The following is a 17,691-nucleotide window of genomic DNA, read 5'->3' on the forward strand; positions in this document are numbered from 1 at the left end:
TGCCATCTGTCTTGTGGCATCTGACTGCTATTAAAGTGATGAGGCTGAGCAGAAAGATGACGGACACCGACACAATAGCGATCAGTAGATACAGGTTCAAATCCGAGAAGCTGTCCTCCTTTACAGGCACATGTCTGAACTGAGTCTGGATTTCAGCCGTGCTTTCAACCACCACCACATCAATAGACACAGTAGCTGACAGGGAGGGTTCTCCGTTGTCAGAGACCAAGACCACCAAGGGGTGAGTTTTGAGGTCATTGTCACTCATTCTCCTCTTAGTCCTGATCTCCCCGGTGCTGGTTCCGATCCTGAACAGGTTGTTTCCTTTGGGCTCAGACAGGTGATAAGAAAGCAGCGCATTGTATCCAGAGTCTGCGTCTACAGCTCTGATCTTTGCCACAAAGTATCCCGCTTCAGCAGAATAGGGGATGCTCTCACTGTTAACGGAGCCGTGCTGTGAATATGGCGCGAGAATCGTGGGACTGTTGTCATTTTCATCCAGAATTAAAACATTGACAGTTACGTTGCTGCTGAGCGGAGGAACACCAGAGTCTGTGGCCTGAACTTTAAACTGGAAAGTTTTTAACTCCTCATAGTTAAAAGACTGCAGGCTGATTATATCTCCTGACTCTGAGTTGATGTTAATCATTGTAGGAAACGGTAGTGAGTCACTGCTACTTTTTAAAAAAGAATAGCTCACTTGACCATTTTTATCGACATCAGCATCAGATGCAGTCAGAGTTTTAATGACTGCTCCTACTGGACTGTTCTCTTTAACATAAATATTAAGCATCGGATCAGAGAAGCGAGGCGAGTTGTCATTGACATCAGAGACATGAACACTAATTATGCTGGTGCTGGAGAGAGGAGGAGCTCCTTCATCAGTTGCTATTATAGTAACATTGTACTCGTCTGTAGTTTCTCTGTCAAGCGGACCATTAACTACTAAAGAGTAATAATTTCTGTAGTTTGTGTCCAGTTTAAATGGAGTCTTACTTGCAATCACAGCTTTCACTGCCCCGTTATTCCCACTATCTTTATCCAAAACCGAGACAAGTGCAATGGCTGCACCTACTTCCGCGTCTTCTTTCACTGTATTTAGTAGTGACGTCACCGTGATCTCAGGAGCATTGTCATTTAGATCAAGCACTTCTACCAACACTTTACAATGAGCAGACATCGGAGGCTGGCCTTTGTCAGTGGCCTCAGCATGAATCTCAAATGCAGGATTTTCTTCGTAATCGATTTTACCTTTAACTGAAATCGCTCCCGTTTTAGAGTCTATTTGAAATACATTTAAAACATGATCCTGACCTTTGCTTCTAAAAGAATATTCAGTTTCAGCATTTAATCCGTCATCTGCGTCTGTTGCATTTAAAAATATAATTGTTTTACCCATTGGAAGATTTTCATGAATCTGTGTTTTATACAAAGCGCTACTGAAAACCGGAGCGTTGTCATTATTGTCTAAGACATTTATAATGATTTGCAATGTTCCTGACTTGGGTGGGTTTCCGCTGTCGACAGCAGTCACGGTAAGATTAAGAGTAGGTTGTGTTTCTCGGTCTAGATCTTTCTGTAGCACCAGCTCGGCAGACACACTATCCCTTCCTTTGTGGACCTCTAAAGAAAAGTAATCATTTGGACTCAACTTGTATGAGCTAACGTCATTCTTTCCAACGTCGAGATCCGATGCCCCTATAAATCCAAATTTCCCCCCTGGCACAGTACTTTCCGCAATATTAAGATACTGCAAATTCTCAGGAAAATGTGGCACATTATCATTAATATCGACTACATTTACATCTAAACGATAAAGCTTCAGTGGATTGTTGATCACGGCCTCTACGCTAACAGTACATATTGCAGCTTTTGCGCAAAGCTCCTCACGGTCAATTCTTTCACTGACATAGAGACTACCCGTTTTCAAATTTATATCGAAATAATTTCTCTTTGATCCGCTAACAATCTGAAACATACGTGTCCTCAAGTCATGCACGTTAAGATGTAGATCTTTAGCGAGATTTCCCACAGTAGTCCCCGGGTTTACCTCCTCTGATACAGAGTAAGAGAGCTGCCCAGTCACCACTTGCCAGCAGCAATCCAAAAGAACAACGACTACATAAATCCCAAAAGAACTGCGTATCCTCATTGTCGACATTTTCTATCCTGTGCGAGCACAGCATATGGACCGTAGTCTTCAAGGTGAAAATAGAGTGGAAGAATCCAGATTTCCGTGTATATAAGAAGTAAAGGACAAAGCGATGATCGCACAATGTATTCTCATACTGCCCCTCTTGTAACAAAGCCCTGCGAAGCATCATCGTCACCATCATCTAAATCTAGGAGGAGCTTCGAACAAACAAGAGCACTATGAAATGTGATGGTCTACAATGTCCCCATGTGGTTATTTAAAAATACTACATTATCACAAAACAATCTCATAAGTTCGTTTAAGCCTTCAAGATAAATGCATCAAGATGCCAATCTGGTAATGGCAAATAATGTCCAGCTCCCTCATATATTTATTTAAAGACAGATGTAGAATATATATAAACCAAAAGGAATTAAACCTTGCCCTATCTCCTTTTCACAAAACTGCAAACATGAGTAATACAATTGTCAAGGCGTATATCAGCTTAATGTGCTATCTGTCTGTCCTTTGGGTAACCAGAGACAAAGAGCAATGCACATATCAGAAAGGTGACTTATAATTATTGCGGCCTCCAGATCACATCTATTATACCAGAATGCCTACACCAGCACCATGGACAGCTACATAAACGCACCGCAATGCTGTCCAAATGATGGATATTATTAAATTAGCACAAGTAAACATTTTAAAGAAGAAAGATATATATATATATGGAATCTAGTTTAAATCAGAAGATCAGAATCACCATGCTAAGATAAGAAAAATTGGTACCGTTTAATCTGCAATGACGAGGAATGACAATGTGCAAGTATTTTAAAATTTCATGGACTCACCTTTTCGTTGGTAGGTAAAGTCTGAGTCTTGGTAAAAGTGTCTCCTCCGTTAATACTGATCAGTTCTGCATCTACAGGTGGAAACAGGGCGGGGAAAACTACTACATCACTCTTGAGCGTGTCTGAGCTGAAACACACGTCATACTGCTGAGTAGCTTCAGAGTAAGACCAGCTCCCGTCAGGGTGGGTGGTGATCATGGGGGCGCTATACCTGCTGAAAGTGCCGTCTGTCCTGTGGCATCTAACTGCAATTAAAGTGATGAGGCTGAGCAGAAAGACGACGGACACCGACACAATGGCGATCAGCAGATACAGGTTCAAATCCGAGAAGCTGTCCTCCTTTACAGGCACATGTCTGAACTGAGTCTGGATTTCAGCCGTGCTTTCAACCACCACCACATCAATAGACATTGTAGCTGACAGGGAGGGTTCTCCGTTATCAGAGACCAAGATCACCAAGGGGTGAGTTTTGAGGTCATTGTCACTCATTCTCCTCTTAGTCCTGATCTCCCCGGTGCTGGTTCCGATCCTGAACAGGTTGTTTCCTTTGGGCTCAGACAGGTGATAAGAAAGCAGCGCATTGTATCCAGAGTCTGCGTCTACAGCCCTGATCTTTGCCACAAAGTATCCTGCTTCAGCAGAATAGGGGATGCTCTCACTGTTAACAGAGCCGTGCTGAGAATATGGCGCGAGAATCGTGGGACTGTTGTCATTTTCATCCAGGATTAAAACGTTGACAGTGACGTTGCTGCTGAGCGGAGGAACACCAGAGTCTGTGGCCTGAACTTTAAACTGGAATGTTTTTAACTCCTCGTAATTAAAAGACTGCAGGCTGATTATATCTCCTGTCTCCGAGTTGATATTAATCATTGTAGATAACAGCAGCTGGTTATTGCCAATTTTTAACAATGAATAGCTGATTTGGCTATTTTGGTCTATGTCTGCATCAGTTGCAGTCACTCTTTTAATCACTGCTCCCACTGGACTGTTCTCATTCACATAAACATTAATTACGGCCTCCGTGAACAAAGGTGCATTATCATTGACGTCAGAAACGTGTATGGAAACTACACTTGTGCTGGTAAGTGGTGGAATCCCTTTGTCATTAGCGATTATATTGACATTGTAAATAGAGACTGTCTCCCTGTCCAGAGGTGCATCAACTAACAGCGAATAATAATTTTTGTAGTTAGTTTCGAGTTTGAATGGCGCTTTATTTTTAATTTGGATCTCCACATCACCGTTTTTTCCACCGTCTTTATCGAGGACAGATACAAGTGCAACTGCGGTGCCTACAGGAGCATCCTCTTTTACCTTCCTATGTAAGGACGTCACCGTGATCTCAGGAGCATTATCATTTAAGTCCACCACTTCTACCAGCACTTTACAGTGAGCGGACATCGGAGGATGCCCTTTATCACTGGCCACAACACGTACCTCAAAAGCCCTCCTCTCTTCAAAGTCTATTTTCCCTTTGACCTTAATGACACCTGTCTGAGGTTCAATTTCAAATATATCAAGTACGTGATCTTGGTCTTTGCTTCTCAGCGAATATACAATCTCACTGTTTAAACCCTCATCTGCATCAGTGGCGTTCACTGTGATTACATTTAACCCCAGGGGAATGTTTTCTGGAATTTTTGCTTTATACAAGGATTCACTAAAGATCGGAATATTATCATTATTGTCTAATACATTAATAACGAGCTGCGAGGTGCCGGATTTCGGTGGGGTCCCTCCATCTACAGCCGTCAGAGTCATAGTGATGACTGCCTGGTTTTCTCGGTCTAAGGCTTTCTCCAGCACCAACTCAGCAGACACACGGTCACCTGCTTTGTGCACGGCCAACGAAAAATTTTCATTTTGGCTTAATTTGTAAGTGCTTACCCCGTTTTCCCCCATATCCGCATCAGTTGCTTCCGATAATTCAAATTTCACTCCAGGCAATGTGCTCTCTGCAATATATAAATTTTGCAGTTTGGTTGTAAACAAAGGAGCATTGTCGTTTACATCTAAGATCTCTACATCAATACGATAAAGCTTCAATGGGTTATTTATTACGGCTTCTACACTTACTGGACATTTTAGTTCCTCCGAGCAGAGCTCCTCTCTGTCTATTCTATCACTTACATACAGAACACCAGTCTTTAGATTTACCTCGAAAAATTGTCTCTTTGATCCAGTAACGATTTGAAACATACGAGATTCCAACTCTTGTGAATTCAGGTTTAGATCCTTAGCGATATTCCCAACAGGGGTCCCCGGGTTTACCTCCTCTGAGATGGAATAGGAGAGCTGCCCAGCCACCGTCTGCCAGTAAACATCCAGTAGAAAAAGGCACAAATACATCCCAAAATAGCTCAATGTAAAGGGCGACATCTCTGTTCAGTATGAACAAAGCATAAATTTGAGCTCCAGTGGCATTCAGATATTTTGAAAATAATGGACGATCAGGGAGCTTTTTGACTGTAGTATTCTGTTTGTTCCACCGTCGTTTGAGTCTTATAACAAAGACAGAAATTGTTCATATCGCTTGTAAACGGGAGGGGCCAAGTTCTATTAAAGAGCAGGGCTGTAACTAATGGATCAACAGCGAGGCCACGTGGTGAAAAGAGCGCAATGCAGAGGCCAGTGAAAACAGTTGCTTCCCCTGCAGCCATCAGGTCACACCAAAAGTATCTGAAAAAGCTTAACTGACATCAGAACTCGGAACAACTCTTCTCTGCACCATGGACAACACCCGAATGAGTGTCCTTGTATAAAGTGATAGTATCAAATATATCACATCCCACGTTGCTCTACCTTTTCCCACTAAACCTCTTTGTTCCATTCAATTTAAGAGTTATTTGTAGATTCTATTAACTACTAATGTGAGCTTTAATAAATGGATAAAAAGTTGGAGGCTGCCTGAAATTTTTTAGCATTCAGCCATGCATATAAAGCAATGTGTGAATTTCACCACAAGTTTTATAATGTCTACAAATTTGTATGTATTTTTTTCCTAAGAGTGCGTAAAAACAAACAAACAAGCAAGCAAACAAACAAAAACAGTAAAAAAAACCCTCCCCAAGCCATAAAAAATAGTACAGTTTCTTCTTCTGCACCCAAATCAATGGCTTCTTTATTTATCTTTTAATAAATTTTTCTCTTTCAGCCTTTTGGGCAATAAATATATTTAATTGTACCTAGTTATTCTTCTGCACATATGAGCACAGGAAGGGGTGTCTGCGTCTCGTGTTGTATTTTTGTTGCATTTTACTGTTACTCCGCATTTTCACAGAGACAGTAGTCATGAGCTTATGAAAGTTCCGTTGTTTGTAATCCCATGATTAAGCCCTAGATTCAGAAACTCCTGCCCTATTTCCATTCCTCAGAAAACATGATTTGATTTGAAAATATTATCCCACAACTACAATCATCTGTCAGCCCCCATAGACAATATTAATAATAATAATGGCTCACATAGGATGATCTGTGTGCTCATTTTCCTAATGCATGTAATAGAAAACAGTAGGTAGAATATAGAAGAGAGAGTATAGTGCTCTTGCGGTTTATTAACATACACAAGCAAATGCATACATATCCACCATCGGAATTATACAACCTGTGATGAAATTCTATTATTCATGGTTTATTTTAGGGCCAGACTACACTACTCTGACCTTACAGGACTTCAGTCTGGGTTATCATTCTCCTAAAGTCACCATGAAACACATATGAATGTTGCATAAATGTCACACTTGGTATTCTTTGTGGCCCAGTGGGAGGATGAACAATTTTTTTTCTTATGCTAAACAAACAATACATTTTTGAAAGAAACAAATCCATGGTTTCTGTAATTATAGAAAACCTAGTTCCACATAGATGAAACACAGTATAGGAGCCAGCAGCTCTGAATACACCCTGGAATTAGTGGTGGGTTACTGAGCATATCCATAAGGCCATCCACACCTCGTCATCCGGTGATAGAGTTACTTTGGGAAACATACAGAATGTTTAGTTAATCAAAACATAGTTGTCTAAACACTAATGCAAAATTAACAATTGATTTTTTAACACTTTATACACCTAGACAGGTAAATGCACGTGCAGTAAAGTAAAGCAAAGTACAATTTTATTTATATAGCACCTTTCAAGATAAAAATCACGAAGTGCTTCACAGAAGCAGAAACGGACATACAACCTCAAACAAACAAAATCAACCAAAAGCAAGTTTAAACAGATAAGTTTTTAACTGCTTTTTAAAAGAAATGACTGGGTCCACAGATCTCAAACTCAAAGGGAGGGAGTGCCAGAGTCTGGGAGCCACTGATACAAACGCTCTGTCACCTTTTGTTTTTAACCTTGTATGCTGGACAACCAACAAGCCCTGGTCACAAGACCTTGGAGACCTGGTGGGGCGATAAGGAAGAAGAAGATCACTGATGTAAGTTGGAGCTACACGTGCAGGTCCCTATAGGTCATGATTATAATCTTTAAATGGACCCTGAACTTGACAGGGAGCCAGTGCAGTTGAATCAGCAGGGGAGTGGCATGGGAGTATTTGGGATACTTTGTCAGAAGCCGAGGAGCAGCATTTTGAACACCTTGCAGTGATTCCAGGGAGGCATTACTTAAGCAAGTAAACAAGGAATTACAATAATCTAAGCGAGATGAAACAAAAGCATGAATAATCATTTCCAATTCAGAGCGTGACACAATGGGATTAAGCTTAGCAATATTTCTTAAATGGTAAAAACAAGAGCAAACCAAAGATTTAACGTGTGTGTGTGCAGCGTCAGAGCTGGGTCAAATGTAACACCAAGGTTCCTAATGGAGGGTTTAATATAAGAAGCAAGAGGGCCTAGATTTTTAACCACGAGGGGAACAAATTTCTCAGGAGCAAAGACAATGACTTCATTTTTATCAGCATTTAGTTGAAGATAATTATCAGCCATCCAATCTCTGATGGAATCTAAGCAGGACTGCAAGATTTAAAGCTTAGAAACGTCAGGTGGCCTAAAAGAGATGTATAGCTGAATATCATCTGCCTAACAATGATACGAAATATCCGTAAAAGAGGTAAGAAGTTGAAGAAGAGGGACTAAATACAACAGAAACAGTAACGGTCCCAAGACAGAATGCTGTGGCACCCCTGAAGCGAGAGAGGTGATGGAGGATGTGCTGATTTGTTTTTAAAACCCATGCATGCATGCATTGATAAAAGTCACTCTTCCTCTGGGTATAATAATTGAAACTTCTGAATAATTAATAGTGATTAAACTGTTGTATAAAAAATATCATAGTATTTGCTTCCTAAAATATGAGAGCTGTTAAAAATAAGTCTAGTGGTTAAGTACACATGTACTTAACCTTCTTCTCTGTCTGTTGTTTGCCCATAACATGATAATGTTAGAGGTGAAACTAGAATCACCACTGGCAGTGTGATGAAAGGGTCAGATAAAGCAGTGAGAGGTAGGTGAAGGGAGGGGGTTGCAGGGGCGGAAGCAGTCAGCAGCACTGTTTTAGGCGTGTTCACTGCATTATTAAAGGGATACTACCACATACAGTACAGCCACCACATTAGCTCCTATATTGCCTGCATCTAAGCATCTCACACCTTCACATAGCCATCGGTTTTGTGTGCGTGTTCATGAGTAAGTGTGTGTATGTCCTAAGGATGTATACTGTACTGTTGATCTGTGTGCGTGAGTAGATAGGGGAAGGGTGTGATCTAAAAATGCTTCAAGGCGAGTCCTACCCCCACTTTTCCTCTCTCCCTCTGCACAGCTCTCGTCTCCATAGCAACGCCATCTTGGGCACAGGCATGAATGCATATGCACACACACACACACACACACACACACACACACACACACACACACACACACACACACACACACACACACACACACAAACTCACTCAAGCACACACGAACCATACCTCACCAGACTGTGCAGGGTTGCAGTTGTACATTGGTAATGTAGCACTGCAGCAGCACATTTACTGTCACAGCACTTTTACAGCAGTGTCTGATTCTCTTTCCACCCCCCACAAACCCTCAGAGAGCCTGACCTTTGCATTCAGCCATGCACATCCTACCTTCTTGGTGCCAGGCCTCTGGAGACCTCAAACACACAAACATAGTCCCTTCTGCCATTTGCACATTACACCCTTTTCATATGATGAGATACTGATGTCATAGTGGGGTTTTTATGTGGCATATATCTCATCATGACACAAGAGGGCAACCTACTCCTTGTGTATAAGTCATTAGTACTTCTAGTACTACTATATTATGCTTTTCACTTTTCAAATCCATTTCACTTTGTGCACTTTATGCACTGGACCCATTTAATATGCAGTGTTTGCTTATTCTCAGAAAAGCAGGTGTGATATGAGTTATCCAGCACTTGACTATTGCAATAGTGTAACATAATGCAATAATGGAAAAATTACTTTTCAATTATCTTATATCCATTTTAGCTCTGACATATTCAGATGTAAATTCACTATATAGACTAATATCCACTTACTAGACACCTGTGCATACAATTATGTGCATATGGGCGTAACTGTAATAATATCTATGTACTGGAAAGCTGGGCATGCAATCAGCTGTTTATCTACTTACACAATGTGTGAAATAATCTATTTCAAATATAATAAAGCGAGGAAGGATGCAAGAAAAGATGAATCACTCCTAGTTTTAAAACCAACTACCACTTAATCATTTATTTCCAAATCTGCGTCTGCCTTCACTGGTTTCTGGACTAAGTAGGACAGGGGCGGGTCCGCGGAAACATGAGCCGCAACAAGATCAAAACCGGGACACAGCAATATGGAGCATGCCCAAACATACGCATGCACACAGCCCTGAGAGGCACACCAACACAATAGAACACAGTGTTCACTCATTTGGAAAACAATGGCACAATGCCCAAATATCACATAATTAGTTACTCTACTGTAAAACAACAGACAGGAGCAACATCCTTCCACTGCTACAGAGTGATTATTTCTGTCTGTGTCATGATTTGCCACAGACTAGCTGGGGAATTAAAACAGTATAGTGACCTATCAACTAAGTAAATATTAAACATAACCATAATCAGAATCATCATACTTTATTAATCCCTAAGGATTAGGGATCCCATATAGTATTTAGTATTTAGAAAACATTTTCCATATAGTGTATTTTTCTTTAAAATGTAAAAAAACTTCACTCTTCATTTTATGTTTTAATGTATTCAACAATGCATTTACACTAGCAATGTTTTCATTTAGTGTAAGAACCTCCGTAAGTTTGATCAGTTAGGAAATGATCTCTAACGTGCAGAGCAGGGCTGATCAAAGATGATGTGTTATTGAATATGTGACACTGTATCTAGTTAGTAACAAGCATCTGCACAGCATGAATGGCAACATTGCAGTTTGGAGTTCAAATACATGAAGGGCTGATCAGACTCTGTGTGTTTTATGTGGTTTGTGTGAGAGAGGTGTGAGAGTGAGAAATATAAAAGGTATGAGAGACAGCATGAATTCCATTCACATATAGTTCAGCATTGTGACTCTGATTTTAAAATGTGTAATTCAGTAACTGGTTGTGCAAGCAGAAAAACAGCCATGGATTAATTTGCAAAAACAGAGCATCAATCAAAGCTGTCAATATACAGGAGCTTCAACAGGCTTTGGTAACAGCAAAGGTAGCACAGAAATCTGATTGGTCACTGTGGCTGAAATGGACACTCTGATTGGCTCAGTATTGTGCCTAGCGACAAAGGCAGTGCTATAGAAAGCACCCAGAATTGATTCACTATCTCCCTTCTGGTACCCATGGTGACGCAGATGCAGCCCCTGTCTATGCCCCACCCTGCCTCCCCCTCTACCTCCACCACACCCTTCTTTATGAGCCGTCAGTACAAAAGCCAAGGACAAGGCATTTAAACACAACCATATAAACTAAAAAAAAAATAATAATGATACATTAAATTCAACCATGGAGTGTAACATAGAGCACAGACAGCATCTGGTACAGTCTGTCTCTGTCATCTCCTCCTCTTTTCTTTTTTTCTCCCTCACTCACACACTGAAATAACTTGACTCAAACAATTCTCAGTGGGATTAAGAATAAATCTAGCTTCATATGCATGGATAACCTAGATTTGTCAATCAAACAGTTCACTGGGGAATAGGTCAGTGTACTGTTTTTGTGTATGGCTGGAAAATGGGGACAGACCTGCTATCTGCAGATCAATACTGCATGAGAAACTCAGTAAAAATGCTATTCAATATACTACCACATGCAGTGGTATGTGCAGTGGTAACACGTTAAATCATTGAATGCATTGATATTTACACAGGCTGGTAGTTTCCACTTGTTGCCACAAGGGGGAGCCTTTTAAAAAAATCACTCTCTTTGTTCTCCTTTGCAGTTTCCATATCCGCAGACAGACAGACTGATATCAGAGGCAGGGAAAGCTATAAAGCCTTAAATTAGATTAGCACCCTCACACACTTCAAAAATTGTATCACTGCTAAAGATACACTAGCAGGCTGTGTGTCTACTACACATTTCCTCTGCCTGCGGAAATTAAAATGTCAACTCTCCCAGATGGGAAAGAAGATGCTGATGTCAGCTACTGAGTCTAACAATACCTGCACAATCTCATCCAGCCTGATACATATCAAAACAAAGAAAAGGAAGAGGAAAACAGAGAAATGCTTCTATCATTTACAAATTAAAACAAGTAAAGATTATGCAGAATATATGGCAAGCATTGGACATTTCTACTGTACACAATTTACACACAAAGAGCTGCAAGGCATAATTTATCCATACTTAAGTGTCTCATATATATTTTACATGCACATTACACCTGCACACCATTTCAGCTTTGTGTAATGTCTATTTTTACTTTCTTAATAGCCATCCAGCATGGAACATGCATCATTCAGTGGTGCATTCGAAGTGCAGAGCTTCGGTGCAAGGGCATAAAAAAAATGAATTATAGAGGAGAGCGCTGGCCTGCAGAGAATCTGACACTGAGAAATGAGTGAGATGGTTCTGTGAGGTTGCTCCACTTTCCACAGAAATGAAGATAACTATGTATAAAATAATAACTTGCCTAGAAATCGTTTAAGCATGGGCTCCTATGCTTCCGTTTACCGAGAATAGCAAACACCAATTTCCACTCTCATTAACATCAAAACTTAAACATCTACTTGTGAAGCAGCAAAATAATGTTCCTTCTTAAGGTGTGATGATAGGGATATAAATTATATGCTCTAAATGTCACATATTGTTTGAGTGTTCATGTTAGTTTGCATGCATGTGTGTTTTTGGCCGAGGAGTTTGTTGAACAGTGAGGGAAGAAAAACCTATTGCCACTTGCTAGTTTAATGTTTACCCACGTGTTTTCTGTCTAAGACTCACTGATACATGATTGCTGAAATAAGTGCCACCTTCATTATTGTTATGGCATTCTGCTTTAGTGTTACTCAATTCAGTTGCCTTTTTGAAGCTGTGTTTTTAATATGTCGGGCCCTTTTTATTCAATTAAATATCAGAAACATACCTCTGTATTGTTCAGTACAATCCAACAGCAACACAAACTACAGCTTCTTACAGACTGTAAAGTTGAATTCACAGTCCTCTCACACCATATGTTTAGCATACAATACATGCAGCTTAAAAAAGTAATTTAATGGGACAGATCTTTTTAAGTGGGTATGAGAATGCAAAGTCTAAAGTCAAGGACAAAGCAAATACATACCAAATTAAAGAAAACAACATGGTGGCAGCACGGTGGCACGGTGATTAGCACTGTTGCCTCACAGCAAGAAGGTCTGAGTTTTATTCCACCACCTGGCCGGGGCCTTTCTATGTGGAGTTTGCATGTTCTTCCTGTGTTTGTGTGGGTTCTCTCTGGGTACTCCTTCCTCCCACAGTCCAAAGACATGCAATTAGTGAGGTTGGGTTAGATGGGGATGTCAGCTACTGACAGCTAGAATTACATAACTGGTAATTCTAAATTGCCGATAGGTGTGAATGTGAGTGGGAATGGTTGTCTGTCTCTGTGTTAGCCCTGTGACAGACTGGTGACCTGTCCAGGGTGTACCCTGCCTCTCGCCCTATGGTAGTTGGTAGGGCGTTCCAGCCCCCCACAGCCCTGACAAGGATAAGCGGAAGAGAATGGATGCATGAATGGGATAATAATAATAATAATAATAACAATGATAATAATAATAATAATAATAACAGTAATAATAATAATAATAATGATAATAATGCTGTCTAGCCATTAGCCTGAAGTTTAAAGCTGAGTGAAATCCTAGGTTACTTTATGCGCTGCAGTCTTTCAAAGCTGCTCTTCATGGCATCGTTAAGATGATTCCACCTAATCATATTGGAGGAGCAACATAGTAGAATTATCACTTTACATACTTTACAGGAGCCCTAATCCAACACAAATGGGGATAGTGACAGTTATAGCAGATGAAAAACTCCTTGGATAGGAATTCTCTTTTGAAAACACCTGAAGGAACAGCAGCAATATTTTGGCACTTTTAAACATTTGGCATAACAAACTGCCAAATGTACAGCTTTTTATATAATGCATGGAGATCTAACATGATGCTTTCACAAAGGTCATGCGTTGCAGGTTTACACTGGATTGTTTCTATTATACTGCTTCCAAAGTACTGACTATTTTCATGCCATTTCACATGTTCTATCTATTTCTATCATTATTCTATAAGAAGCATTATCACTATAATTCGTTACTTTAGTTCTCTGCTAGAGAACAAAACAAAGTGACAAACATCAGGCAGTAAAGGGCTTAGGGAGCAATTACACTCCAGCCTTATTATGAGCACCTCATTTATAGCAGTCTGTTAACAAGCAGAATAAACATCTTGTTATTTTGGTATCATGTTTTTAGCACATTTTTTGTTTCTGCACAACTTTGCTCCCCTCATTCCCATTAAGCAGATTCTCACTTCATTATCTTTAATGTGATGGATAGATTATCTGGCCCAGTATCTACTGTGAGTTTTGGTCTGCATGAAAGACTGAGTTCATCTGTTTGCTAAATCCCTTGCTACCTGATCTCACTATCTACTATAAAATCAAGCCTTAACATAATTTGACACACTATAAGCAATGAAGCAGAGATACACAGAGTGACACTCTTGTTGAAACTAATGGTACATCTCAATTATGCGGTACTGCAATTAAAATATAATATAAATAAGAAATTAATTGCACTAGCCATTGTACAGCTGCTGTTGCTCAGTGTGTGGGATTAATGTTTAAAAGGCCCTTAGGCTCATAGTCTCTGAATGAGTGACATGCTTTTGTGACTAAAACCAAAATAATGAGAAATGCAATGTCTGACTGAACACAACACTTATACCTATCATTTTGATAAAATGTAAATAGCAACAAGCATGAAAAAACATGAAACAAATATAATTAATAAATTCTGATAGCCATTTCCCCCAAATAAGGGATAGCTGTAGGTTTATGAACCACAAAATAATAAATGAAACACATTATTGTTAAATGTATTGTTTTCTGAAAACAGGAACAATAGTAATTGTGAACAGCATAATGATTATTTATGCAGATCATGAACAAACTGAAGAAATAATGCTGTGACCAAAATATTCCCTAACATTAACCAAAATACCCATCCTTACCTTAAATCTAACAAAATTGAATAGCAATGTGCCAGAGGTCACTTTTTGTAGTGATTTGTATAACTGCAGAGAGAGAAACAAACTTGGGTTATTTAATTTTCTTATCTTTCGTTATATATTATGTTTAACAAGCAGGATATTTCACTTGGAAAACATGCTACTTCAATTCCACAGCAAATAGCCACATAAAAATAGCAACTCCAAATTCTAACAACATTGTTAATGTAATCCCATCTTTCATCCTCCTGTATAAAAAGTATTTAACTTAAGTCAACAGCAACAAGCTGAAAAATTGTTACTTTGGATTCATATGAAGGGGAAAATTATTATTATTTTTCCTCTAGGACCTGGCTTTGAAAAGCAACACCAGACTTGGCTATGCTTCACGTGTCCCTACTAAAGCCATAACTAAGAGAGAGAAAAAGGTTTTCTAACAAACTCAGCTCATAGCTCCAGTTTATAGAGAAAGAGGAGGTAGAGTTGAGAAAAGAGGCCACCAATGTTTTCAGTGGCAAGGAAGGATTGTATAGCTTCAACTAAGCTTTGTAATAGCAGTTAGCAACCAAGTCAAACCAAAAACAACACCAGGCTGAGCAAAAAAAAGAGAACTGGGGGATAACAAAAGAAAGAGTAAACAAGCTTACAAAATGTGTCAGCCATTTTCTGTGAGCCTGCAGTTGCACAAAGCGACAGGAGAGGGCATAAGAAAGAATATCAGCAAAAAGAAATCAGAATGCGTAGGAGGAGGAGAAGAGATTCTTTGTTTAAGAAATGAAATGAAGAGATATGAAGACAAATACACTGATTTAAGAATTGAGTTAGAAATGGCAAGGAACTGAGGGAGAGATGAAGATAAGAAGGAAAGCATATGAGGCTGAGAAAAATGGGGTAGTAATGAAGAGAACAAAGAGGGGGTGGGGTGTGGGGGGGCAGTTAGTGGGAGGAGAGTGTGTGGTATGAGCCACAGCATCATCACGGATCTTCCACACCCGTGTCTTATTGTTTTATTCATACACTACTAGATTGGATGGCGGGAAACACAGAGAAAACACAGAGAAAGGTCTAGGAATGAACAGACATGTAAACACAAAAACACAGCCTGCTGTGTGTGTGTATGCCTGTCTGTGTGTCTGTGTGACTACAGGGAATGACATAGCCTATCATCTTTCTTTGTTAAAATAATACTAGCACCAACCCTAAATGCCCACGTTCCTGATTCATTTTTTATGACAGATGGTTCCTCCTGAAATAAACCCAGCAGACCTACTTCGCAAAATGAAAAGCTACATGTGGGATGAGATGACTCACGTCCTGAACAGAAAAACTCACTGCATCACACACTAAGAAAAATGACCTGGAGGAGCTGAATGCCCATTTTAAAAACACAGCGAATACAAGGAGACTTTTTTACACTGTAGCTTTAATCACTGTTAAAATGGGCTTTCTTACTGTGTCTGCATGACCATATCAGTCATATGATCATAAATAAACACACAAAAAAAGTTTTAATAATATAACTAATAAGACCTATTTTAACGGGATAATGTGTGGTTTGTGTTGTATTAAACAATGTAGAACTTTTATTTAAGACAAATTAGATTGAGAACATTAAGAGTGAAAGAGGGGTGTGACATGCAACACAGAGCATTGCCAGATCTACATTGCAGGAAAAAAAGTGTTGCGTTTTGGTTGCATTGAATAAAACATTTGCACATTGAAAGCTGGGCTGGAACATTCAGAAAGATAAGAATAAACAAGGCACTGACTTTACTCAAGATGTTTAGTAGGGGAACTAGGCAGGCCAAATAGCCACACGGGGGAAGAGGAACCCTGCAGCTACAGACTCAATCCCTCTAATGGCCAAGATTTGATTCCATCCATGTGTGGCAACAAATACGGTATTAATTAGACAAGTATATGTCATTTGTGACCGTATACCTCATTTACCCCATTTACCCCACAGTGAGCAGTGCAAGGATAAGAAGGCAATCCTCTTAGCAAGGCTATACCCAGCATCTAAACAACAGACTCTGAATTTCCCTCACTCATTCATGCTTTCTCTCACAATTCCATAAATTCTTATTTCCTAAATCTAGATCTCAGGACACTTCATTATGCTGTTTTTAGGTTTTGGTACACGATAAATTAAAAGTGGATTTTAAGCCATATGTGTCTTTACTAGTTTTCTGCTTAATGACTGGCTGTCTTGTGTGTATCCTTGCCCTGACCTCCGGGCATGGCATGATGACCTAAGCACAGCAGCAGATGTTCTGGCTGTATGAGCACTGATGCCAAACAAGAGCAGCACAGACCAGCATCTGTTCTTATCTCTGTTGATTCAGAAAAAAAGAGGAAAAACAACAACTTGTAAACACTGCACATGGCTAAATGCACTTAACAAAGCTACCAATCACTCTGCATTACAACAAACAGACATATATGGCTAGACTTAAGTACAGTTAAGCATTATGATACTATTAATATGACTATTGTTAGGAAAGTAAAGCATTGCTAAGAGAGCTTGAGATAAAGACAGTGAACAAATCATCACAATGCAGTACACTAAGCTAGGCTCATATCATCCATCAAGGAGTTAAAGGGACACATGGATATAGTGTATGCAAATGCCTTTTTTTGGTGCAATGTTTTTAATACTTAGAGAAGTTGACCCGGCTAAAGCTCCAGAGAAAGGCCTCCGTGGACTGATTCAGCTGCACTAGAGTGATTCTAAAATAAGAGTAGCAAGAACCAATCTATGGGACTCATGAGTCAATGGACTGAGAGATAATGAAACTGATGGCTTATATAACCAAGTGGTAGAGATGGCAAAGGGTCAGACCTTTTCAAACAGTAAAAATAAAAGACATAGGAATTCTGTTGATTTTTTTTTTCTTTTTGCTATTATTCTTTATGATTTGCTGTGTCAAATTTTGCTGGACACCCGATAAATTCTATTTGTATCTTTATCAACACTAAAGAAAGTTTGACCCAAATACTGACGAGTACTGCCTAGCTTTTGC

General features: G+C 39.6%; 2 protein-coding genes across 3 annotated transcripts in view; both read right to left on the reverse strand.

Annotated features, from left to right (window-relative positions):
* Positions 1–6,121: 6,121 nt before the first annotated feature.
* The window catches only part of LOC112842421 (protocadherin alpha-3-like), a 50,509-nt gene continuing 38,939 nt past the window's right edge, over positions 6,122–17,691 (reverse strand). Inside the window, exon 2 of the mRNA XM_025898987.1 lies at positions 6,122–14,734. Coding sequence (XP_025754772.1) covers positions 14,600–14,734 — 135 coding nt within the window. The 3' untranslated portion in view covers positions 6,122–14,599. The remainder of the gene's footprint in view (positions 14,735–17,691) is intronic.
* LOC102082177 (protocadherin alpha-8) overlaps positions 14,731–17,691 on the reverse strand; it is a 38,132-nt gene continuing 35,171 nt past the window's right edge. Inside the window, exon 2 of one of the 2 annotated variants that reach the window (XM_025899004.1) lies at positions 14,731–17,001. In XM_025899004.1, the coding sequence (XP_025754789.1) occupies positions 16,996–17,001 (6 nt within the window). In that variant the 3' untranslated portion in view covers positions 14,731–16,995. The remainder of the gene's footprint in view (positions 17,002–17,691) is intronic. The other variant, XM_025899006.1, reaches the window with a different exon arrangement.

The sequence above is a fragment of the Oreochromis niloticus genome, linkage group LG2 (assembly GCF_001858045.2).
Source record: "Oreochromis niloticus isolate F11D_XX linkage group LG2, O_niloticus_UMD_NMBU, whole genome shotgun sequence".
Classification (NCBI taxonomy): domain Eukaryota; kingdom Metazoa; phylum Chordata; class Actinopteri; order Cichliformes; family Cichlidae; genus Oreochromis; species Oreochromis niloticus.